We start from the raw sequence: 25,210 nt of genomic DNA on the forward strand, positions 1-25,210 counted from the left end.
TTTAGCTGTCACAGGAAGAACCTGGCCTCAGTTTGTAGAGTGTCTGTATTAGAGTGAGCGTGAGCATGTGTGTTGAGGAGAGAGATGTGTGGAGAGAAGGTTGGCAATGAGTAGAGGGTGCTAATTGGGGGCAGAACTGCAAAAAGTTGACAAGGTTCCTGCCCTTAGGAGTTTATAACCTAAGAATCCAACCCACACCTGCTTCCTGAAGCAGAAGGACAGCCACCCAGTTTTCAATCACAGCCCAACCGGGGCAGAGCAACTTCTCGGGACTTTAGTTCCTACCCTCGTACGACACAGAGCATGTCACTGGCCTGTCCGGTTGTGAAGGTTGTGGGAAGAAATGAAATTATGGGACGTACACGTAATCTGGTCACCAGTGGCCAGTGTCCTTCGAGGGGGTGGGGATATGTGCTGGGTTTCCTCTTGGTCTCTGCTCTTCAAGGCCTCAGACAGCGCTTGACACATTCTGAGTACTCAGTGTTTGCACCTTGGGAAAAGTTCTAACAGCCCTATTTCGTGATCAGTACTTTTAAAAGCTCCTTGGCCTCATCAGTGATGACAAGAGTTAATCAGTCCACATTTAGGGCTGGAGAGGCTGGCCTCAAAAAAGACCCTCCACGCCCAAGAAATGGCCTTCACTCCAAAAGTCAACCGTCAGAAGACAGGGAAGAGCTGAGTCTTTAAAATGCATTTTTTATTATTCAGCCTTTAGCAGAAATGTCACCTTTCTAAAGCAAGCTGTTATCATGCGCTCACCGTGCCAAACAGGCGCCTCTGAGGAGCAGGATTTTATCTCAACATTTTTAGTGATTTGTGTTTCTCTTTCAAGGAGCTCCATGCCTTAAGGCGCCTGAAACACTAACAGCACAAGAAGGTAAGGTTGCAGGAGGAGCGGACTCCGACAACGTGAAACAGGGATTTTTGCAAAACGGGGCCAGGATCGGCATCAAAGCTCTAGTCTGCAGTCACCCTGCCCCGTAATTCATGTCCTCTCAGGGCAGCTCATTGTTTTCCGGTGGGCTCCTTGGTTGAGACCATATTCTCAAAGAAACTCCGTGTTGTGACAGGGCCCCCATTAGCGGGCTCGGCCACATGACAGGCCTCGAAGCAGCCAGCACAACTGCCGGCAACGCTTGCCAATAAGCCAGATGCTGCCACATATTGGCATCTGGGTCCTGGAATAGCAACCATGTTCTCAGTCTGGCTAGGGATTCTGACCCTAGCTTCGGAAGGAGACAAAGGAAGGAAAGAGAGAGCCGGAGCAAGCGGAGGGAGGGCAGACCGTGCAAGAGTCCCTGGGTGATTCCCCCCCATGGATTTAGCCTCCACAACAAAAGGCTCGTTGGAAAGCCGCTACCAGGGCTGCAAAGGGCGGGAGAGCTAGAGGTGGGGGCGTACTAAGCCCAGGGCGCTCTTCTGGCACCTGGGAAGCGGGGGTGGTCGATGCAAAAGGAGGCAGCTGCGGCAGGCAGCAAGGCTCTCCCCAGCTCCCTCACACCACCAGAGCCCCCAGTGGAGACGGGCCACTGGGCAGAGCTTAAATCTGCGGCAGAGGGACGGCAAGTGGCAACACCAGGATGGCTGTCGCTTTCTGCTTTCTGGGTGCCAAGCCTGACTGGTGCCAGAAAGGCCAAAGAAATGGCAAGGCAAGATCTAGTCTGGCAATCGTGTGGGGATCCTTACAATCGAGAAAGGCATGATCAGGGGTGTTTTGATCCCAGGAACAGGGTGCAGACTTTAAAGCCTTGAAGTGGCTTTTGATGCTGATACCAGCCTGAGTGGAGCTTCAGGTGCCGCTGGAGTCACATTAGGTGGAGGAAAGGCCCAGGGGGGTGGGTTGAATGGAGGTTAAGTTTAGGGTTTCAAGTGAGACATGAGAGAATAAAGAGCAGGCAGCAGTTCTTTCTTAAAACACCAAATTCTATCCAGCACCCCCCTTACCCACATCATGCTCGTCAAGAGTTGCTCAGGGCCTGACACTTGAAAGACAGCTGATAGAAGCAAGTGGGAGAGACACCAACCCATGTGGTAGAAAAAGTCCCAGCCTCTGCAGTCAGAGGACTGGGGAAGATGTCCCAGAAGACATCTACCAGCAGGAGGGCTGATCCTCTTATAAGGGGCACACGGCCTTTATTCTGTCCACCAGATACCGTGTTCCCCTGACCAGAACCGCGTGGGGCTGCCTCTGGCCATACTGAGTGGGGAGAAAGGGGATTTAGTGGGACCCTCTGTCTACCACTGAAAAAAAATTGTGCAAAACATGTCCTGTCCATGGTGGTTTAAGCAATAGTGTCTTTTTTTTCAAGAGAAGGACAGCACATTACTATTGAGGCTGAGCCCAGCATAGGAAGAGCATAGAGACAGATGAAGCAAATGCTGACACTGAAATCCTACCTACTAAAAACACAAAATTATCTAAACATCTTGGAGAGGCTCATAAGAGGTCAATCATATTTGGTTAAAATATACTTTATTAACCATCTCATCTAAAAACCTTTGTGTCCTATGAAAAGAGAGCCTTCATTTAAAGTGAAAAATAGGAAAAGAGTGGGTCACACCCATTCCCCTCGCCCCACAGGTACACACCCAGCCTTAAGGGAACAGATAATACATTTCACTTTATTCCTCCTGTGAAGCTTGGTGCCCCCTTTCCAAAGGCAAAACCAAGTCTCCTGAGACAGCATCCCCAGCTGAGTCCCTCAGCTCTAAAGAGAATACTGAGCAGCTCTTAATTCAATGAGAATATTCTGGTGTCTTTCTCAAACTTGCTTTAGATTCTTTACATTCAGATTTTGAATAATGCAGGGACTGAATGCTGAATTTCCATTGCGGCTCTGCTTAGGAATGAGCAAATGCCCAACAATATTCAATGAGTAATCAAAAGAGTTGTAACTATAACGTTTACTCTATTTCTAAGTGGATGAGTTATTTGAATCTAGGTAACTGAGCTGGAAGTTGCTGCATCTCTTTAGGGACCAGAATCCATCCCCATCCTGCACTCCTTGTACCACCTCCTCCGAAGTTTCCTTTAGCCAAATGGCTATCTACCCTCCTTGCAGTCCTCATTACCTATTTCCTCTGTCCTTCATTCTCATTGGCGCAAAAGCTCCTTGGGATAGCCTCCTGGGAGATACGCTAAGTGTTGGGAAATGTCTTCAGACTCAAAACACATACCAAGGGGAGGATGCTTATGTTCATCCAAGGCAGAGGCAATACACTGACACTGAACTAAGCCAGCTTCTCAAACTTGATGGTGCGTCAGAATCGCTTGGAAGGACTTGCTAAAACAGACTGCTGGGCTAGCCCCCAGAGTTCTGATTCAGTAGATTTGGGATAGGGTTCAAGACTATGCATTTCTAACAAGTTCCAGGTGTTGCTAATGTTGGTTTTGGGACCCCCTTTTTTTCATTTCTCGGAAACGTTTTCATTTGGGAGTAATTTCAAACTTAAGTCTCAAGAAGAGTAAAAGTCACCTGTTCCCTTGATCCAGATTGGGATCATTCTTTGAGGACCATGGAGCTAAGCTGAATGTACATCAAAGTTCTGGTACAAAGAGAGCAATAATCTGGCAACAGGCAAAGCCTTCCAAGAGCAAGAGCACCAAGGAGAAAGCAAAAAACCAGCTATTGAAAAGGTGGGCAGAAGTGTCACCAAATGATGAAAGAGAGCGAGATGGGACCCAGGGGTTTTCCGCTCAGAATAGTAAACCTCATTATCAACCAGTGGGGGGAACGTGTAGAAACTCTCCTGATTTGTCTCTCTGGTGATTCCTTGGGGGTGATTTTACAAACACCAGATCTCTATCTCCTAGTATAAACTGGCTTCGAGAAAAAAGGAAAGCAATTATTTGATAGGGAAACTCTCCACTTGAGAGACATGGACGAGAGGATAGCTGTGCTCCCCTCTTTTATATTCTACTGCCTGAACTCAGGACTTTATCTCTCGCCTGAATTTCTGCAGTAACTCCTAGCTGATCTCTCTGCCTCTTATCACTCTCTCTCCAATTTATTCTCCATTCTAACCCTAAAGTTATCTTTTTAACAGCAGGCTGCAATAATGTCATCTCTCTAAAGTCCCCTACAACTTGGAGAACAAAGTCCAAATGTCTCCATGTGGCATTTAATCGGGCCCCAACCTACCTTTCAGATTCACGTACCCGCACACCAGCCCAAACAGAACATGCACAGCTTTACATTTTGCCAGCCCCATGCCTTTGTACACAATTGTTTTTTGTTCCCACAGAAGCTTTCCTTTTCCCCAAACAAAATCGGGGGGGGGGGGGGGGGACATCCTGATGTTTAAAAATACTATTCAGAGGTCAAGGTTCTGTTCCAATACAGGAAGCCTTCCTGCAGTTCCTCAGAGCTCTCCTTTGTGTGACCGTCATTCTCTATTTGTACCCTGTAACACAACATTTTGCCCTACTTGGTATTTATGCTCTCTTTCCCCTCAATTTTTTAGGTCCTTGAGGACAAGTCCCATGTCTTTTGTTCAGTGGCTGGAGACGCCTGTGGGGGGAGGGAGTAGACGAAGAGGAAATGAAGAGAGGAGCCCAGTGAGGGGACATGTTCAGTCCCCTCCCTCACGATTCTCTTCGGCATTCAGAATGTCTTTGCTGAAGACAGGGCCTTCAAATTTCTAACACAGTTTCCTTCCAGAAGCACCCAAGACGACACAGTAGCAAAGACTTCTGGTTTTGCCAACACTACCCCTCCTTTCCTTATTTTCTATTTCACTACTGAGTCTTTTTTTTTTTTTTTTTTTTTTTCTTCTTCCTTTTAGGGCTGCACCCAAGGCATACGGAAGTTCCCAGACTAGGATTCAAATCAGAACTATGCCTGCCAGCCACAGCCACAGCCACAGCCACGTAGGATCAGAGCCATGTCTGTGATCTACACTACAGCTCACGGCAACGCCCGATCTCCGACTCACAGAGCAGGTGGGGCCAGGGATCGAATCGGCGTCCTCATGGATACTAGCTGGGTTCATTATCGCTGAGCCATAATTGAAATTCCAACTACTGAGTCAATTTTACGTCCACCTCCCATGGATAAGGGCGTCAGCACACTGCAGTCATTATTCTGGCCCTGAAAACAGGCTCAAATCCCTTTACATTTGTCAAATACCATTTGACACTGGCCTCTTCGTGTGGGGCTGGTCAGACTCCTCCCTTGCGGATTAGCTTGAGGAGGAATCTGATCAACATTCCCAGAGGCCTTAGCTTTTTGATATATTTTGAGATTTACAAAAGCAGGCTACCAACACCCACAAGTATGACTAAAGCAGGTTCACGAGCCATTCTTCCTTTCCGCATCCGGTGAGAGGTTTTCCTGACCAAGGAAATCAGAGAGGCTCCTTGCAGGTCCTCATGGCCTCTTCCTTTATTGCCGGCCACACCAGCTGTCTTCTTCAAGAAGGCAGAGCTAGAACTGACTCTGGATAAGCATGATACTTAATCCTTTCCAAACAGTTCACCACTTCTCCTGCGATAGGAGGAGCAGTTTCAGTTTTTGTCTAACTCTTGCTGGAGGAAGAACAAAGAATAGCGCTTTAAGTCTAACTCAACAAAGCATGCTACTGCTCAGGTATCTGGGCCAACATGCCTGACCTGACTTCAGTGAATTTAACACTCAAGCTGCTCTCTGTCCACAGATTTTCTCTGCCGCCATTTCTCCCTGAGATGAGATCCCTGAATCAAGGGAAGAAGTCATGTGATAGGGACTAAAAACTGCAAAACTGCCACTGACTAAGTATCATCACAACTGTAAATCTTCCTAAATAAGGAATCTTGTTCTCCGGTTTCCTATTCACTGCCCTTAAAAGACGAAGTGATGCCAAGCCACAAAAACCTGTAGCACTTTGCCTCACATTTCCCTACTGCTACTATTTACAAGGTTACAGAGAGACAGCTGACTTCAAAGCTTTTGCCATTTAGTAGCCCTTCCACGTGAGGACTTAATATGAAATCTTTCAAATGAGCTGAGTAGACATCAAATACTCAAAAGTCTAAATTACCTCGACTAGTAGCGATTAATGTTTTGCATTAAATAGGAACAGAAAGTATGATTTTGCACTCTAGTTCTGCCTGCCCAAGATGTGAGTCACATAAACACATGGCCTATGATAGATGAGGGCAACAGGGGTAGGAATTACTGGGAAAATCACTGCAGTTGTTGAGAAGGCCTGAGAATTGAGCACATGCAGGTGTGTCCTAACCTCCTTTCACCTCTATGTGATTCTACCTGAACCTTTGACTCTCCTTTTCCAGTGCAGAGCTGACTGTGAAATATCCTTCTAATATTTCATTCTGTTCACCATTTTTATAGCCACACAACCACTAAGGGCCATGCTACTGAGTGAATATATAGCAGCAACCCAAGTATCTGGAATTAGTAAAGAAAATTATAAGAAAGAGTTAAGGACCAAACCTTGTATTTCAATGTTCATTTATCATATTAGTTCTGAAAATGACAAAGCCCATCATATACTTGTGACGCTTAGAACTCAACTGTGCCTTTCATTCTACAGGTGAAGGAACAGGTCTAAGAGTATTGCTTTTTTTTTTTTTTTTTTTTTTTTTTTTGTCTTTTTTGCTATTTCTTTGGGCCGCTCCCGCGGCATATGGAGGTTCCCAGGCTAGGGGTCCAATCGGAGCTGTAGCCACCAGCCTACGCCAGAGCCACAGCAACGCTGGATCCGAGCCGTGTCTGCAACCTACACCACAGCTCACGGCAACGCCGGATCGTTAACCCACTGAGCAAGGGCAGGGACCGAACCCGCAACCTCATGGTTCCTAGTCGGATTCGTTAACCACTGCGCCACGACGGGAACTCCGAGTATTGCTTTTTGATTAAAGTTAAAAGCAAAGGCTAGTAGGTCATATAGATAGGACCAGGACACCTCTTTTTGACTTTCTATGATAATCCAGTCTTCAAAGAAAGAATTTGAAATACCAGGCTTCATTATCCAGAGCATTTAGATATACCAGAGGTTAAATAACTACTTGAAGAAGGGAAATGACCCATTTTACACTTTGGCCTTTGCTATAAAGTAATCCCTAAGTGAGTCCAATAAAGATGCTGGAAAGGGGAGTTCCTGTTGTGGCACAGCGCAAATGAATCTGATTAGCATCCATGAGGATGCAGGTTTGATCCCTGGCCTTGGTCAGTGGGTTAAGGATCCGGGGTTGCCATGAGGTGTGGTGTAGGTTGCAGATGTGGCTCGGATCTGGCATTGCTGTGGCCGTGGTATAGGCCAGCAGCTGTAACTCCAATTTGACTCCTAGCCTGGGAACCTCCATATGCCATGGGTGCAGCCCTAAAAAAATAAGACCAAAAAAAAAAAAAAAAATGCTAGAAAGGGCAAAGAACCTTCCTGTGCTACAGTGACATTTCCTTCTATGTGGTCACAAATTATGAACAAGTAAAATCGACTAGAGGCATACCACGTGTGGGGTCCTGATACAGTGTTACTGGTCACAGTATAAGTATTATTTGTAGATTTTATATTCTTCACTTCATGCATTATCTGAGAGCAAAAACTCAATCTTGGTTCACAATGACTCTGAAATGAGACAGAAGAGGAAAAGCCTGAGGGTCAAAACACAATAGGAATTATAGCTATTTAAAAATGTTTAAAAGGCAGGTTTACATGTTAACAGGAGTTCAGTTATTACAACAAATAAGTTGAAAAGATCTATGTCTCAAAAAGTATTAACTTAAATGACAGTAAAAATAAACTGCTTAAATCACAGCATTCTTTTTCACTCTGACTCTGCTCAACTTACCCTTCTGTGAAATAGAAATGGTAGACTTTCATATCATGTCTTAAGATAAACGGCATTATGCCAAGTTACTGGCACCCTGTTGGAAAAGCTCTCTTACAAAGAACATAATAAAATAATAGTCAATGACATTGGTAATTTCATATAAAAATATAAAATCAAATGAGAGCAAGGACTCAAGCAGATGTTTGTACACCAATGTTCTTAAGGACAAAGTTCACAAAAGCCAAAAGGTGGAAATGCCCAAATGTCCACTGATAGAGGAATGGCCAGACGAAATCTGATAAACACATGCAATGGAATATTATGCAGCCTTTAAAAGGAATGAAATTCTGATACACGCTATAGCATGCGTGAACCTTAAAAACATTATGCTAAGTAAAATAAGCCAGACATAAAAGAACAGATAATATATGATTCCACTTTTTTGAGAGATCTGGAAGAGTGAAATTCATACAGAAAGTAGAATACTGGTTACAAGAGGCTGAGGGGAGGAGGAGCGGGAAGTTATTATTTATTTAATGGGTAAGGAGTTTCGGTTTGGAATGATTAAAAAGTTCTAAAATGCAGTGGTGATGGCTGAATAAAAATGTGAATGTACTTAATACCAGTGAATTGTATACTTAAAAATGTTTAAAATGGTCAATTTTATGTTCGGTAAATTTTATTGCAATTAAAAAATCAAATGAGAAACACTAGGTAGTAAGTTCTATGATTTTGATTTTTCTAATATACATCATCAAGTAAAAACAGACTTGGATCCATCACCACAAGGCCATTTATCCTGTGTGTTTATTACCAAAATAATTCACACACACCGTGATTATGAATGATGTATTGACATTAAGCACAAGTTCCAAACATCCAGAGAGAAAGAGCGAGAGAAACTAACGCAATGGAATTGTGTCAACACACTAACACAGCAACCATCTGTTGACACTGTCCTTTGAATCCAAGGGACCCAAATCATGTGGTAGGGCTGGGAGCTTCACCTTAGCTGTGAAGTCCTACTTTCATGTCATAGGGCACTTCTGGAAGGAAGCTCTGTAATGGCCAGCTCTAACTACTTGCAGATTTCCTACTAGTCCTACACAGGAAGTCATTCCTGTGTCTCACCTGCATGAGTTCCTGTTATGAGGCCAGGGGGCTGGTGAGTTGAAATCCAGTTCCAGGGAGTGATGTCATCTTGACTGAGCTATGATCCTGGTGACCTACTCCCCATCCTGGTGTTGTTGCAGCCCTTCAGCTGGGGTTCAGGTTATAAGGGGACCAAAAAGGAAAATGAGGGAGTAGGATAATAGAAAAAGGAAAAATGCTTGCACATTTCCTTTGTTTCACTAAAGTATTTTCTGCTTCCATTTAATCTGATGGGCAGACCTGGCTGATAGCAGCTGGAAGCTATACAGATGCTCTTGGAGTAGGGATAGGCTCTCACACAGATCTCACAAAGACAAAGAATTAGAATACGCTGAAAACTTTCATTATGTTGGTGGCTCCTAACCTGGAAATAGTGACTTTCTTCTTTGGATGAAGTTTAAAAAACAGATAATAACTTTAAAAATGTGCAAATCGTTGTAAACAATGCATGACTACAGGAGCTACCTTAGCAACATAAAGAAATAACAAATACAAATGTCTGGAGATGCATAAATGCTCATATTCTTTCTACACAATGTCAAGTAGATTAGGAGGTCAAATCTGGAAATCCTGTCTAGTAAGTAATAAAATAGGATTGCCATTCAATCCCATTTAGATGAGATCCTTTGGTTCTTAGGATACTAAGCCAAAAAACTAAAAAATGAAGTCAAACATAAGAAGCAGAAATTGCTAACATTCCAAAATGAAAGTAAGAGAGGCCTTTGAAAAAAAAGGAAAATCTTAAGCAATTAAATGAAAGAGAAATTAAAATTTTTACCATGTTTATTTTACATCATGATTCTGTAGTTCTTATTAAGTTGATACAATTGGGGGAAATAAATACTCCCTTCCCTTTTCTGTTGCATATGTATTCGCAGGGGTAGGAAGAACAGAATATGAAAGAATGGGCAACGGGTGGAGAAAGTGGAAAAAGAGGTGGAAGAAAGGGACTTAGGGTTTATATGAACCCTCCCGCTGGCAGTACCAACCAGCAAAGTACAAGCTGACAACACGAAGTGTCTTCTTTTCACGTGGACTTCTGCAAGAATGAATATGGCGCCACATCTGACATACATATATATTAATTATATAGCATTGTGGTTCAGCTTTCCTATCAGACATGATGTGTATATTTTTTCCACGCTTTTTAAGCTCTACAGATGACATTATTCATGAAGCACTTTTAGTATATTACTCGGCAAATATTAATTTGATCATATTAAACCAATCTTGCTTAGCAGATAGTACTGTCAGCTGCCATGCAAAGGTCCTCCTTTCAAGTTAACACTTCATTCTACACTTGGAGCTTCATATCAGAGGAAGTTCTTGAAGGGCTTTCCTCTTTCAGTTGGGTTTACAACTCCTCTGCAACACTAAAGGCAGGTAAAATAAAGATCACACCTTGGTTAAATGTTTGTACAGAACAGCCCCTTGCAAATGTGGCCAGTATCTTGTCCATTCAGTAACTGTAAAGGAATTGTTCTCTTTCAGCTTTTTCTTCCCCCATTTCCTCTAAAGATCTTCATCCCAACGTTTTGGGGCTCCATAAGGGACCATGAGGCAGAGCTGCCTCCGTGCTGGAGATGCCTGTCACAGAGAAGATCAGAATGTGTGCAAGAACCCTGCATGATGTTCATCTCATCAGTTCTGCCCAATCCACAGGGGTAAAAAATGGATGAGATTTGATATCTTCAACACCAGCAACTCCAGCACCAAGACGCTCCACAGGGTTGAACTGTAAGAGCTTAAAAAAGAAGGATTTAGTGAGTAATGGGAATCCAACTCAAGAATTAAAGGAAAATAAAAGTATATGAAAGGAATGAACTTTTCAATTCAATTCCAGGAACAAACGGACTTAAGAGCCAACTATATATTTCCTTGAAAGGGACTTAGGTCAATAATACCACTCTAGCCGTGGGGGGGTGAGGAATACATCTGGGTTTATGGCACTTCCACTGATTTAAAATATGACCTTGAGTAACTCGCTTTGTTTCGCATCCTCATACAGTACAAAAGCATAGTTATACCTATCGATTCCCTATTCCAAAAGCACAATCATGACAGTAATTAAATACTGCACCAAATTCTGAGGGATCCGGTTACTCTTTTCATGATTAGAAAGTTAGAATACAGCTTGATGATTCCTAGTATATTTAAAGAATTGTGCAACTACCACCACAATCCAGTTTTGTCACCCTAAAAAGTTTCCTCACACTGTTTGTGGTTAGTCTACATTTCCATCCCTACCCCTTGGCAACCACTAATTTGCTGTCTCCGTAAACTTGCTTTTTTGGGATATTTCATATAAATGAAATCATAACATATGTTGTCTTTTGCAGCTGCCTTCTTTCACTTGGCATAATACTTTTGAGATTCATTTGTATTGTAGCAGGTATCAACAGACTGTTCCCTTTTATTTTGGAATAGCATTCCACTATTTAGATATAATTCACCAATTAATGGACACACAGACTTTCCCGTTTGTAGCTATAATGAATAATACTGCTATTAACATTCACATATAGAGCAGACACATGTTTTCCTTTCTCTTAAGGACATTTCCAGGAGAGGGATAGCTGGATCATGTGTTAAGTTTATGTTTAGCTTTTTAAGAAACTGCCAAACTTTCCTGAAGTAGCCGTACCATTTTACATTCCCACCAGCCATGTATGAGAGTTCCAGTTTCTCAACATCTTCATCAACACTTTATACCATCTTTTTTATTACAGCCCTTCTGGTGGGTATTAATGTTATCTTTCCATGGTTTGAATTTATACTCCTTAATGGCTAATGATGGTGAGCGTCTTTTCATGTTAGTTTTAGCCATTTATATAGATTCCTTGGTGAATCTTTGCCCATTTTCATACTGAGCTGTCTGCTTACTGAGTTTCAAGAGTCCTTCATACATTCTGAATACAAGTCTTTTATCAGCTACATGATTTTCATATATTTTCTCCCAGTCTGTGGCTTGTCTTTTCATTTTCTTTTTTTTTTTTTGTCTTTTGTCTTTTTTGTTGTTGTTGTTGTTGTTGTTGCTATTTCTTGGGCCGCTCCCGCCGCATATGGAGGTTCCCAGGCTAGGGGTCGAATCGGAGCTGTAGCCACGGGCCTACGCCAGAGCCACAGCAACGCGGGATCCGAGCCGCGTCTGCAACCTACACCACAGCTCACGGCAACGCCGGATCGTTAACCCACTGAGCAAGGGCAGGGACCGAACCCGCAACCTCATGGTTCCTAGTCGGATTCGTTAATCTTTTCATTTTCTTAATGGTATCTTTTGAAGTACAAAAGTTTTTAATTTTAATGAAGACCACTCTATCATTTTTTTCCTTTATGGTTCATGTTTTTGGTGTCATATCTATTGATTCTCTTCCTAACCCAAGGTCATGAAGATTTTATCCTATTTTTTCCCAAGATTTTTATAATACTAGCTCCCACATATAGGTCTACAATCTATTTTGAGTTAACTTTTGCATATGATATGAAGTAAGGGTCTTAGTCCATTTTGGTTTTAGCATGTGAATATTTGATTTTCCCAGCACCACATATTGAAAAGACCATTTTTTTGCCACCAAATTATCCTGGTATCTTTACTAAAAATCAACTGACTATAAATGTACAGTTTATTTCCAAACTCTCAATTCCATTCCACTGACCTATCTGCCTCTCTTTGCTCTACTATCACAGTAATTAAGTAGTTACTGTGGCTTTATACTGACTATGGAAATTGGTAGTATAAGTCAACCATCTTTGTTCTCTTTCAAAATTGTTTTGGATATTCTAGGTGCTTTACCATTTCATATTCATTTTGGAGTCAGCTAAAGGATTCCCAATTTTGCTGATCTTTTCAAAGAACCAACTTGTGATTTAATTTTTCTTATTTTTCTTTTCTACCCAGTAGAATTTTTCTCTTTCACTGATTCCTTCTTTCTTTCTTGTCTCCTTTGGATTTATTTTGTTTTTTACAGTTTCTTTTTCTAGTTTCCTCAGTTATAAGGTGAGATTTTTATTTGAGACCATTCTTCTTTTCCTACATAGGTGTCTAAAGCCACAAATTTTCCTTAAGAACTGATATAGCTGCATTTTATAAATTTCGATGTATATATTGTATATGTTCTTCCATTAAAAACATTTTCTGGCTTCTCTTGGGATTTCTTCTTTGAGTCAAATTATTTAGAAGTATGTTCTTTAATTTCTAAATATCTGGTATGGATTCACCAGATCTCTTTCTGTTAATGATTTCTAATAAAAAAAAAAGTGTTGTGATCAGAGTATGTTATATGACTTCAAGCCTTTTAAATATTTAAATTTGTTTTATGGCATAGCAAATGATCTATCATGGAGAACATTCTATGTGCATGTGATAAGAATGTATTCTGCAATCACTGTTCTATATTTGTCAGAGTTGTCTGATAATGCTGTTTGTCTCCTCTATGTTCTTGCTGATTTTCTATCAATTATCAAGAATGCGGTGCTGGAGCCTCCATTTATTACTCCTGGATTGCCTATTTTTTCCTTCGATTTGGTCAGGTTGCTTCATATATGTGGAAGCTATTATTAAAGCACATACTCTACAATTGCTTTATCTTTCTGTATGTATTGACCCTTTCATCATTATAGAATATCTTAGTCCCCGTAAGTCTCTCGTTTTCACATCTATTTTGCCTGGTATTCAGTAAAACCACTTCAGTTCTCTAATAGTCATTGTTTGCATGGTGTATCCTTTCCCACTCTTTTTCTTTCAGCTTACTCATGTCTTTGAATTTAAGTGTGTCGCTTGTGCACAGATGGTTGGATCTCGTGTTTTTGTCCGGTTAACAATCTCTGCCTTTTGTTTGTCATGTTTAGACATTCATATTAAATGAAACTGTTGATATGCTGGGTTTGTGTTTGCCATTTTGCTACTAGTTTTCTCTGTCTACTGTTGTTTTTCTTCCTCTTTTACTGCCGCCTTTTGTGTCAAATACTTTTTTACTGTACTATTTCAGTCTGTCTATCAATTTTCTTTTACTATTTTTAGTGACTGCTGTCAAGATTACAATATACTTTTTTTTTTTTCTTTTTTGGCTGCCCCACAGCATATGGAGTTCCTGGGCCAGGGATCACATCCAATCTATAGTTGTGACCTAAGTCGCAGGTGCGTCAATGCAGGATCCTTAACCCAATGTGCTGGGTCAGTGATCAAACCTGTGTGCCAGTGCTCCCAAGATGCCACCAACTTCATTGCGTCACAGCAGAAACTCCTATGCCTCTTAATTTACCACAATCTACTTCAGATTAATACTGACTTAATTCCAGTGAAATGCAGAAATTTTATTCCACTATAGTTCCATTCCTTCTGCCCTTTGTTTTCTGTCATTAAACACCATACATTACATCTATATATGTTATAAGCCTACCAGCACAAGTGTTATAAATATTGCTTTGTACAATCTTACATCTTTTAAAAGAAACGAAGAAGAGACATGAAAAAAATATAGTTAGTCATTTCTATTAACTCATATTTATCATTCTAGCACTCTTCATTTCCTCCTATGAATTTGAGTCACTATCTGGTAACTTTCAGCCTAAGGACTTCCTGTATTATTTCCTGTAAGACAGATCTGCTAGCAATGAATTCTCTCAGTCTTTGAGAATTTATTTCATTTTTATTTTAAAGGATAATTTTTGCTGGATATAGAAAATTCTTGGTTAACAGTTACTTCCTTTTAGTACTTTATATATGTCATTCCACTGTCCTCTGCCTTCCATCATTTTTGGTGAGAAGTCAGACATCAAAATTCCCTTGGATACAATGAGTTTTTTTTTTCTGTGACTGATTTCAAAATTTTCCTCTTTGTTTTTGTCTTTCAACAATGTGACTACCATAGCTCTATGTGGATCTCCTTGTATTTTCCTACCTAGGGTCCACTGAGTTTCTTGGATACCTATCAATGTTCTCCATCAAATTGGGGATGTTTTCAGCCATTGTTTCTTCAATATTTTTCTCGCTGCTCCTTTTCCTATCTCCTCTCTTTTTGGAATTCCCCTTACATGCATATTGGTATATCATTTTAGAGGTCTCTGTATTCCTGCTCTTCAAAATTTTTTATCTGTTTTTCAGACTGGATAATTACTATCATTCTATGTTCAAGTTCTTTGATTATTCTTTCATCTATCTCAAATTGGCTGTTGAGATGCTCCTAATTCTTCATTTCAATTACTGTACTTTTCAACTTGAGAATTTCTTTTTTTTTTAAACTAATCTCTTTCTCTTTATTGAAGATTTATATTTGTTGTTTCATTAAATGTCTTATTTTCTTTTAATTCTTTAAACATAATATCCTTTAGTTCTTTGAACATATTTATATGTTCTGCTTTGAAGTCTTTGTTAAATCCAAAATATGGGGGCACTCAGAGTAATTTCTTTTTCTTTTTTGCTAGCCATGTCTGCAACCTAGCAACATTTATAACCTATACCACGACTCACGGCAAAACTGGGTCCCTGATCCACTGAGCAAGAACCAGGGATCGAACCTGCATCCTCATGGATACTAGTTGGATTCATTTCCGCTGTGCCACAATGGAAACTGCCAGATTAATTTCTTTTAACTGCTTTTTTCCCTGCCAATGGATCATACTATTTTGTTTCTGTAGATATCTTACAATATTTTTCTAAAAATGAAACATGTTAGATAACATTTTAGTGACTCTGGAGTGTGATTTTTTTTTTTTCCCTCCTGAAAACTGTTATCGTTGCTGTTGGTTGGTTTATTCTTTGTTTGGTAACTAGTTTAAGCTATATGTAAATCTGCCTCTCCACAGTAACAAGCAGAGATGGATACCTCTGATCATTTTTTTTTTTTTTTTTTACTTCTTTTCATTTTTAAGCTTGGTTTCCTGAGGGTCACCCCTTCTGTTTACATAGTTCAGTGGTCAGTCTGTGATTGAAAAGGGGTTGCATTCAAATACCTTAGCCACTACAGCTTCTATCCTATGCCAAAGGACAGGAGGTCATAGCCAAAATTTAGGTCACTTTCAGGTCTCCTTTCCACTGGGGTCCTTCCCTGAACCTGCATACAGCCTCAGCACTGTTACTCGTGGCCTGCCCCAACCTGGCAGAACCTTCACACCTGACCGAGCAACCCTAGGCAGGAATGCCAGAGTCCCACTGTTCTTTCCCAAAGTTCAGCTGTTTCTCACACACACTTTCCAAACTGTTGTATCCCTTTGATCAATTTCCAGAGCATCGAGATAGTTATTTTTGCCAATTCTGTCTAACTTTATAATTTCTTTTTTTGAGAAGGGAATTTGCCAACTTCCTCACACAGTTATAGCCATTCAAACTTGAGAATATTCCGAGAGCATATAATTTTTCCACAGAATTTAGTCAACTGCAACTGAAATATTTAGATAATTACTTTACATTAATGGTTCTATACCTACAGAAAACCCCACTGTTCAAATTAAACCTTAACTTTTATTTATTATTTTTCCTTCCTTTCTAGTTTCTTATCCATAATTAATTCAATTATTTATATAAAAATCAACTGATTTCCTATTATGTGCCAATCCACTATTTTTTAGACCTTTTCGACCTGTATCACCAGTAGTTGCCTCACTCTTACGCTAGCAGCCATAATTCAACTATATGCTTCATCAAATCATAAATTATTACCTGCCATGAACCTTCAACACTGCCTTATCAATAATAATAATACAAAACATTTATGTGACACTTACTGTGTGCCAGAAACGCTTAACAGAGGTTAATGCATTTAACTCACAACAACTCTGAAAAGTTACTACTGTTATCTCTAATTTATAGATGAAAAAACAGAGACTCGTGGAAATTGAATAACTTGTTTAAGATCATATAGGTAGTAAGTAACAAGGACAGGATCTGTATTCAGGTTCGAAGCCTCCAGAATCCATGCTTTCGACCACATTACACTGCCTCACAGGTGTGTGATCTGCAAATGCCAAGAATCTGCAACTTCACTTTGATGTTACCAAATCCACAAGGGGGGTGAGGTATATACTTCAAAAGACTGTACTCAACAGTCTTTTCACTTGAAATTATGTTACCCAGCACTCAAATGACTACTTTTTATTAAAGCTAACTGCTCAAATAATTTTTATATTATAAGATGCTAAAGTGTGTTAAGAGGAAAGGTGCTATTATAAAACAAGCATAAGGATATCTTAGATGTATCAAATCCATTTCCAAAATCAGACAATTCATATCTACTGACTGAAACATGGACGGTATCTTAATTCTTACCAGTGTTTGATCTTTTAGATTTGTATTAACTATAACCATAGCATTTTTAAAAATATTACAGTAAATATACAAATATATAAAATTTTTCCTTCTTGTTGGAGCTGGTTTTTCTACACCCATTCTTTCCAAAATATGATCTTGTTATGAAATTCCAATAAAGGTTTATATTTGGGCTTTTACTAAAGTCGACTTACTTAGTTCATGAACTCTTCTATAAATTTACAAGTATAAATCCATAGGCAAAAGTATAAGCGTTTCCCCTCCATGACTGCCTTGCTTATTCTGCAATTTTAAATACTACCCTAGGCCTCCTGAGAGATCACACAAAGATTCTACCGCTTAAGAGAATGTGTTGGCCAGTGGCAAAACCAAGACAGTCACTGCCAACCTTCTTTCTCCTGAAGAATAGGCAATAAAGCTGAGAAACGGAGGCACAGATACTTGTTTCGAAGGCCTTTTTCTCATAGAATATCTTTCAACTGACAAAGCAACAACGTCATCCAGAACTAAATGTACACTCCGAAGTACAAACATACATGCTCTGAGGATTCGTAAAATGTACACATCTTTTCAAACTGCATTTAAAAGGCAACCATGTTTACTTAAGCACCATTCATTAGGACTGAGATGACTGAACCATGGGTACAGAGACTTAAGAAATCAAGGAAGAAAGCAAGAAGCTGAAAAGACCAAAGAGAGGAAAATCTCCCCAAAGCAGAGTAATTATTTCCATATAAATCATTTTGTGATTTTTCAAAATGACCTTTATGAACTGTGAGGTAGTGGAAGAGGAAAGTCAAAATGACAAATTGCTAATCATGCCAAAAGACCCCTTTTCCCTTTCCTGATGATGTTTCCTCAACATGAGTGGTAGTTTCCTTAGGCAAGTCAATGACAGATGCTCTTTTACTGCGTAAGTTATACATATCTGTATTTGGGAACTTAACATACCTTGTGCTCAGACTCCTTTACAACATAATTTCTAATAGACAGCAGGCCTTTATAATTAAAGTGGGGAATTCTACTCTCAATATTATATAATAATGACTACTTCTTTAAGAAAGAGAAACAAGAAATAGCAGTTGCTAGCCTTCCTTAACTTGCCAAAAAAATACTTGGAATTTACCTTTCCGTGCCACAACAAATAAGATGAAATCAAATGAGTAGCTGGCCTTTTTTCCCATTAGAATAAAATGTTTCATGTATCTTGCATTAGCTCTTAATCCTTCTGCAAAGTGCACAGGGCACTCTCACCTCGCTATTTCCAACCTGTTTACGTTTCTTTATATGTTACCTACTCTGGGAAAATTAATCTTCCTGAGGCACAACTCTGATCCTTTTACTCTTGTGCACAAAACTCTAAATTTCAATTTTTTACTAAGTTAAATACTGTTATTCTCTCCTGGTGTTCATGAAAACAGAACCCTGTAAGAGAACCCCAACTTCTCTTTCTGCACTCACAGACTACTATTACTCATCTCTATATTCATCCCTGTACTCTAGACCAACCAAACATAAAGAAAATTTTATTGAAATATAGTTGATTTACAATGTGCTAGTTTCAGGTGTACAGCAAAACGATCCATATACATACACATTACATTCTCTTCCACTACAGGTAGATAAACCAACTTTTGATTTCCCAAATTGAGTCTTTTTGAGTATTTCCCTGCCTTTGTTCAAGCTGCTCACACCACCTAACTCTTCCTCCCACATCCAACTCTGCAATGCCAAAATTCTCATGAAGGCTCCACAGAAATAGCATGTACTATACAAAAACGTTCCTAATACCACCACTGCATCAAATCAAATACCTCTTTATCCTGACCTGCCCAAGTATTTTTTAAACTTCTCTGATGGCTTCTAAAGCCATCTGTGAGACAATTATCTGTGAGTCTTGCCGTTGTAGCTACTGTGCTTGCAAATATTTGTTGAATGGAACCCTCCCCTTTGTTCTTCCTCTTTTTACAAATTTTGTTTTCCCTAATTTAAAAAATAATTCATGTTTCATTAAACAAAAATTTTAGTTCTTGATCTTTTTCAAATAACCTTTCCCTTGATATTTTCACAAAGTATGGGGGGGGGTCACAGGCCTGACAATTCTTGTGAGTTGCTGTGAGCCCATCATATGACAATGCTAACAACCCTCAGTGTACTCATCCAAACTCACTCTTCAAAACTAAAAGAGCATTTTAAATGTGGGTACTCACTTTAAGAAGCCCACTAGAGTCCTAAGCCTAACGCGGGGACATTGATCTTCCATTGTCAATAGTCTCCTTCTTCAAGGCCACCAGAAATACACTAACTGACACCGGTATTCAAGTTTTATGAATGGATCTATGAGTGATTTAACTTGGCTAGATCTTCTAACACTTCTCTCCTAAGTAGCCCCTTTCTAAGTTTATAAATATGAATTAAAGATTGAAAATAGCCATCATATATGATGAGCAGCTCCAGACAAGCTAAAAGCAATACTTAACTCTCACACCTATACAGATATGTGGAACTGACTAAACATTAACCTGGATTTCAAAAAAAAAAAAAAAAAAAAAAAAAAACCCAGCAAGCTCTATTTTCTCTAACATCACCAATACTTAGATAACAGTAGAAGCCTAAAGATACACAGTACTAGTTCCATATTTGTAATTAGTAATGCATCTTTCTTGCCCAAAACTAATTTCTTTAAGGTTTTGGAGCTGTGGGCTCTGCTAATTTGCATGGCTGATACACTTGGCCAATAGGTCAATTAAATTACCTGTTGAATGAGTGAGCGAGCCTCTTCAGAGACACATTCTGGCATGTTCAAAGTAGTGTGGGTATTTATTCCTGCTGGATGGCACTCAACCAAAGTCTGAAACAATCAATCAGGTACACTTCTTATCCCAAACAACATCATATTCTGTTCCATCATGGGATTTATGGACAGCAAACACAGAAAGCTTAACAACCACCTTAACTGGAGGAGCAGTCTTCAACACAGTGCCCTCTGAGCAGGTTAGGACAAGGGCTCTGAGCATACGGAACTTCTAACTGAAATGACGGCAGTCATCAAAATCACATCGTATGCTTATGCCACTCACGCTTTTCCCTTAGTTATAAAAAGAATGGCTCGTAATAAAAAAGCCTACATTACGTCCAAAAACTAAGAAGGGACTTGACATCTCTGAAATTTTTTTAATGGTCTTGAAAATCTTCAAAGTTGAGAATTTGTTAATAATAATTCTTTACATATGCATGGAATTTTACGGTTTAAGTGTAGGTGACTTGCTATCCCACAACAATGTTTAGAGTTCAATATTATCTACGTATTTAAGGTAGATGGCTACTTACAAAGGTATGACTATGTTTTCATCCCATTAAAATAGGGCAATCTGCACGCTATCCTATTAAAATCTATTAACTTCAAATATCTTAGTTAAAAGTTACTGATCAGAGAGAGTATTAATTCTGTCCTTAAGCCAGAACAGGTAGAAAAAATTTACAGCACTGAGGAAAAAGATAAGGGTACCTTTAATATCTATACTATTTCTTTTTTAATGGTAATTCCCTCCTGGTTTCAGACAGGGTGTTTAAAACATACAGAGAATTCTAATAAATCCTTACATAAACCTTACACATTCATTAACTCTTTTAAAATCGAATTGTACAAAAAGAGAAAGAATGTCTGGCCTTATATCTCACTAGGTACCAACATGGTGACGTAACAGAATTTTACGATCAATTTATTCAATGTAATAACAATACTACTTTTCAAAAAAATCTAGAATCTTGATAACTTGCATTTATCCCTACCCCTCCTCCTTTTTGATATCAAGGTTTTCTTCCTTAGTCCCTGATCTAAAAACTAAAGGCAAAGGCTAAATATTCTCCATCGGAAGTCAAGGTAGCATCTGGGTAAATTTATTAAACATCCAGGTCACTGCTTACCTTGCCAGTGAGAAGTTCAAAGAGGACAGCACCCAAACTCCACCAATCACAGGCTTCGGTTTCTTCTGTGATCGCTCCAACCTCTAAACACACCAAAAAAGGTTGATATTAAAATTCCAAAGGTCAATTAAACTTTCAAAATTAACATGTATTAGCAAGGTGACCTTTTTACTGCTGAGAGAGCACATACTAAATACTATTGGGCTTTCAAAATTCCTGAAAGTTACTTATCCCTTTGGTCACCTACTGTGGTTGCATTTTTTTTTTTTAAATGCAGTCATATATTAAACTGAGACATTTGTTCTTTAGTTGATAGAGGGACACCTTCAAGATGCTATACTTAAAAGTTACACGAACCTACCAGATCAGCACTTTGCTTAATTTTTCTAATTTGAGCACGTATAGCCAACCCTATCTCAGGGGTCATTTTTTGCTTTAGATATAAAGATTCCGGGTCTCAGAAGAAACTTCAAAAATTATTTAAACCAGTACTCATTATGCTTTTAGTTATGGATTAGGAACCAGGAACATGAAATGCCTTGTCCAGCATCATATAGTAAATCAGTAGCAGAACCAGTTTATAGTATTAACCTCGCCCATGGTATCATTTTCAACTAAAGGAGAAGCATGCCAAATGCAAATTTACCCATTTTGTTATGGAGAAGTACAGACAGATGTGCTGTTTTAAGCCACAACTGAAACTATCGGCTAAGATAAAAAAAGGGCTTTTAGGATATCCCAAATTACAGTTTTATCTGTGTTTTACCGATCTCTCACCAGCACAAGTTCCTGAGATGTAATATGAGTTTGCAGGTGTCACCTTACGGGTTTCTCCACAAATCATCAATAACTCCTCCTCGTTTCACCAGTTTTTTTTTTTTTTTTTTTTTTTTTTTGGCTTTTTGCTATTTCTGGGGCCACACCCGTGGCATATGGAGTTTCCCAGGCTAGGGGTCGAATCGGAGCTGTAGCCACCGGCCTACGCCAGAGCCACAGCAATGCGGGATCCGAGCCGTGTCTGCAACCTACACCACAGCTCACGGCAACGCCGGATTGTTAACCCACTGAGCAAGGGCAGGGACCGAACCCGCAACCTCATGGTTCCTAGTCGGATTCGTTAACCACTGTGCCACGACGGGAACTCCCATTTCACCAGTTTTGAGGCTTGTGGCCCTTACGTCATGTTTAGTGTCTTCGTGTCCTTTCCTAATGATGTCAGTCACTAAGCCTGAAAAATATCTGCCCTTTCATTTCCACTTGGCTGACAAAACACACTTATTATCTGTCTGCAAGTAGCCCACAACTCACAACAACAAGGCTGAAAAGGTCTTAAGCAGCTAGGTTGGAACTTGGACAATGATAATTGGAAGTGGTGCTCAAGTGCCCAGCCTTTTGTTATCATTATTTTTTACTTTACGGCCACGTCCACAGCATATGGAAATTCCAGGCCAGGGATTTCAGTAAAGAGAAGCACACTCTTCCCACTAGTCCTTCCCCAGCCTCTCCTCTCCCGATTGTGCTTCCTGGCCAATCCCAACCTCCATTCTCTAGCGGCTCTCGGCTAGGTGGTAAAAAGAAAACATAGATATTTAACGAATTCAAATTACTGTATGAATGACCAAAAGTCTCATAATCCTCCAAGAGCCATTTGCATTCATGAAATAGCGGCCTGTGTGGAAAACTAAGAACACCTGACTGTTAGCAGTAGAGGTTTACGTCCACGTGTTGCGGCTCATCAGTACAATGAAATATGACTGCATGAGCGTTTTAGACCATGTACTCACACCAAGTTCAAGTACATCAGTAAAGGTGTGGCTATATTAAGTTTTAAAAAAACAAGCTATAAAACAACAGAATTTTAATTTTAAAAATACACATTTTTTTTAAGTCTGGTAAGAAAATATAACAAAACATTTTAGTGGTTTGCCTCTGGGGTGGTGAGATTTTTATTTTTATTTTGATACTTATTAACCTACATAAATATCTAAGTGGTATAATTTTAAATGTATAGCATGATGACATGAAAACATCCAGGCTTTCTGGAGTAAGGAAGATCAAGCTATACAGGCCAGTCCTCCCTAAGAGTCTGTTTGCCTACGTAGTTTCCTCGACACCTTTAATGCATCATTTATCAGAGACAGCAGTGGACTGGGAATCAGGAGGCTCGGGTTCAGAGCTCTGGAGAATTCACATGATCTCAGGGCCTCTAGGCTACATTTATCTCTAAACTCGACAATTTTGATATTAAGAATTTCCTAAAGTAGTGATTCTCTTAAGGGACAATTCCTTGGGGACTCTCATTCAAAGTTCTTACAGAACACCGCCCAGATTAAAATACGCTGCCCCCGCCCCATTCCCAACCTCCCCACAGAGAGCCACCATCGCCTTTGGACGAGTGCTCTAGAAACTTTAGAAAGGAGGCATGTTCTGAGAAACTTTAGACAAGTAAAAGAAATTCAACATAGTCCTGTCATCAAATATAACCATGTACACATCTCCTTCCCGTCTCAAGTAGGCAATGGACTCCATCATTTCTGTGTTCAAAATTCTGAAACGGCTTCTCTCCGACCATTAAATAACATTCAAATGTCTTGCTGAATCAGGCACATATAAACTCAGGCCTCCATAACAAGGTCTCAACCTATCAGACGGATTCAACACATACAAGCAGCACAAACCAGGCGCTCTGCTGGGCACTGTTCCTCCACAGAAGTCCACTCAGTACCTTGCTAAAGAATGTGAAACTAAAATCAGTTCGCCCAGGAGCACGGTTAATGGCTTTATTTCTAAATATCTTTTTGCTCAAGAATTCATGTCATTTTCTTTCATCAAATAGCAAATAGTATATATTCCTTAGTTATATAAAAGGTATTAAATGTTCACAGCTCAAGACCCCAAATTACTGATCAGCCATCTGTTTTGACTGTGCCACCTCCAAGTCTCACTTTCCATGCATGAATGTTGCTAGCAGGCACATAATTGCAACAATAATAGGCAGGACAATAAAATAGTAGCTAATGTTTGTTGACTGCTTACTACATGTAAGGAACTGCGTTTAACATTTTACATGACTTATTTAACATTTCCAAGCTTGCTTATGTAGAGCTTACTTGGGTAGAATGAGTTTGGAGGAGAAAGGATACTATATTTGTGTGTTTGGGGGAAAAGAGAAACATCTGACCCAGTCTGCTCAGGAAAAGCTGTGAAAATTAATTTGATGGTTTTATAGGGTCTAACAACATGCCCTGAGGTGCTCCAGACTACAGCCACACCCAAGTCTCTGCTCACAAAGGCTTCCTGCTAGAACCGAGCAAAAGGTCACTGCAGAAAGTCTATGCAATGTAATCAATGGCTAATACAATTTATAAAGGGACCTTTTAAATTCAGCGAAAGGTCCAAAGCGCCACTACCAGTGTAACTTAGACCACCAAAAGCTACATGGACGCCTGCTTCCCACGCTACTGGGAATGTGCACTGGGGGTGAAATGTGTCACTGTGTTAGCTCTTCTTTTCTTTGGGGGGGGGGTGGTCCTTGATGCTACCAGATAAGCACAGTGCCTCCTCCTGAGCATCAAAGGTTTCGTACGTGTGAGACAGGGTGGGGTACTGTTCTACTATGAAAAGACACAGAACCTAAAACTTGCATGGATTTGTAAAGTGAAAAGATTTCAAAGAAACTTAAGGATCATATCTCACTGGTTTTGGAGGTCCCCATTTCATCACCTCGACCGTCAGAAGCACTTGGGGAGAAAACTTTGAGAGGCACTTCAGGAGACAGTCAAGGTGTTATCCTTTAATGGTCCCCCCCGCCCCAGCTGTACAGCATGGGGATCAAGTTATTCTTACATGTATACACTTTTCCCCCCACCCTTTATTCTGCTGCAATATGAGTATCTAGGCATAGTTTTCAATGCTACTCAGCAGGATCTCCTTGTAAGTCTATTCTAAGTTGTACTTTACTGGTTTCTGAACTTGCTCAACTAAGGAGTCTAAGAACTAGATTCATTGGTTTTACGCTGCTTTGAAATCCCTCACGACTTTCTGCCCGTCCTTAACAGGGAGATAATGACCAACACACCGCTTCAAATGTGGATTGT

General features: G+C 40.0%; 1 protein-coding gene and 1 long non-coding RNA gene across 32 annotated transcripts in view; one reads left to right on the forward strand and one right to left on the reverse strand.

Moving 5' to 3' along the window:
* RPS6KC1 (ribosomal protein S6 kinase C1) overlaps positions 1-25,210 on the reverse strand; it is a 375,187-nt gene that overhangs the window by 164,881 nt on the left and 185,096 nt on the right. For 19 of the 31 annotated variants that reach the window (XM_084978038.1, XM_084978042.1, XM_084978039.1 and 16 more), the window contains 3 exons: positions 21,114-21,196; positions 19,942-20,037; positions 9,689-10,667 (listed from right to left, as the gene is read on the reverse strand). In XM_084978038.1, coding sequence (XP_084834164.1) covers positions 10,557-10,667; positions 19,942-20,037; positions 21,114-21,196 — 290 coding nt within the window. In that variant the 3' untranslated portion in view covers positions 9,689-10,556. Of the gene's footprint in view, positions 1-6,418; positions 6,558-6,846; positions 7,567-9,688; positions 10,668-15,325; positions 15,360-19,916; positions 20,038-21,113; positions 21,197-25,210 lie in introns of those variants that run through there. The other 12 variants (XR_014816532.1, XR_014816531.1, XR_014816533.1 and 9 more) reach the window with 3 other exon arrangements.
* Positions 16,381-24,921, forward strand: LOC146400202 (uncharacterized). Its single transcript, XR_014816558.1, has 2 exons — positions 16,381-21,981; positions 22,270-24,921. It is a non-coding gene; the product is annotated as an uncharacterized LOC146400202 (long non-coding RNA).

This window comes from Sus scrofa, chromosome 9 (genome assembly GCF_054392235.1).
Source record: "Sus scrofa isolate SSC_HxYL_T2T_F1_AM1 chromosome 9, Sscrofa_HxYL_maternal_Yorkshire_Landrace_v2.0, whole genome shotgun sequence".
Classification (NCBI taxonomy): domain Eukaryota; kingdom Metazoa; phylum Chordata; class Mammalia; order Artiodactyla; family Suidae; genus Sus; species Sus scrofa.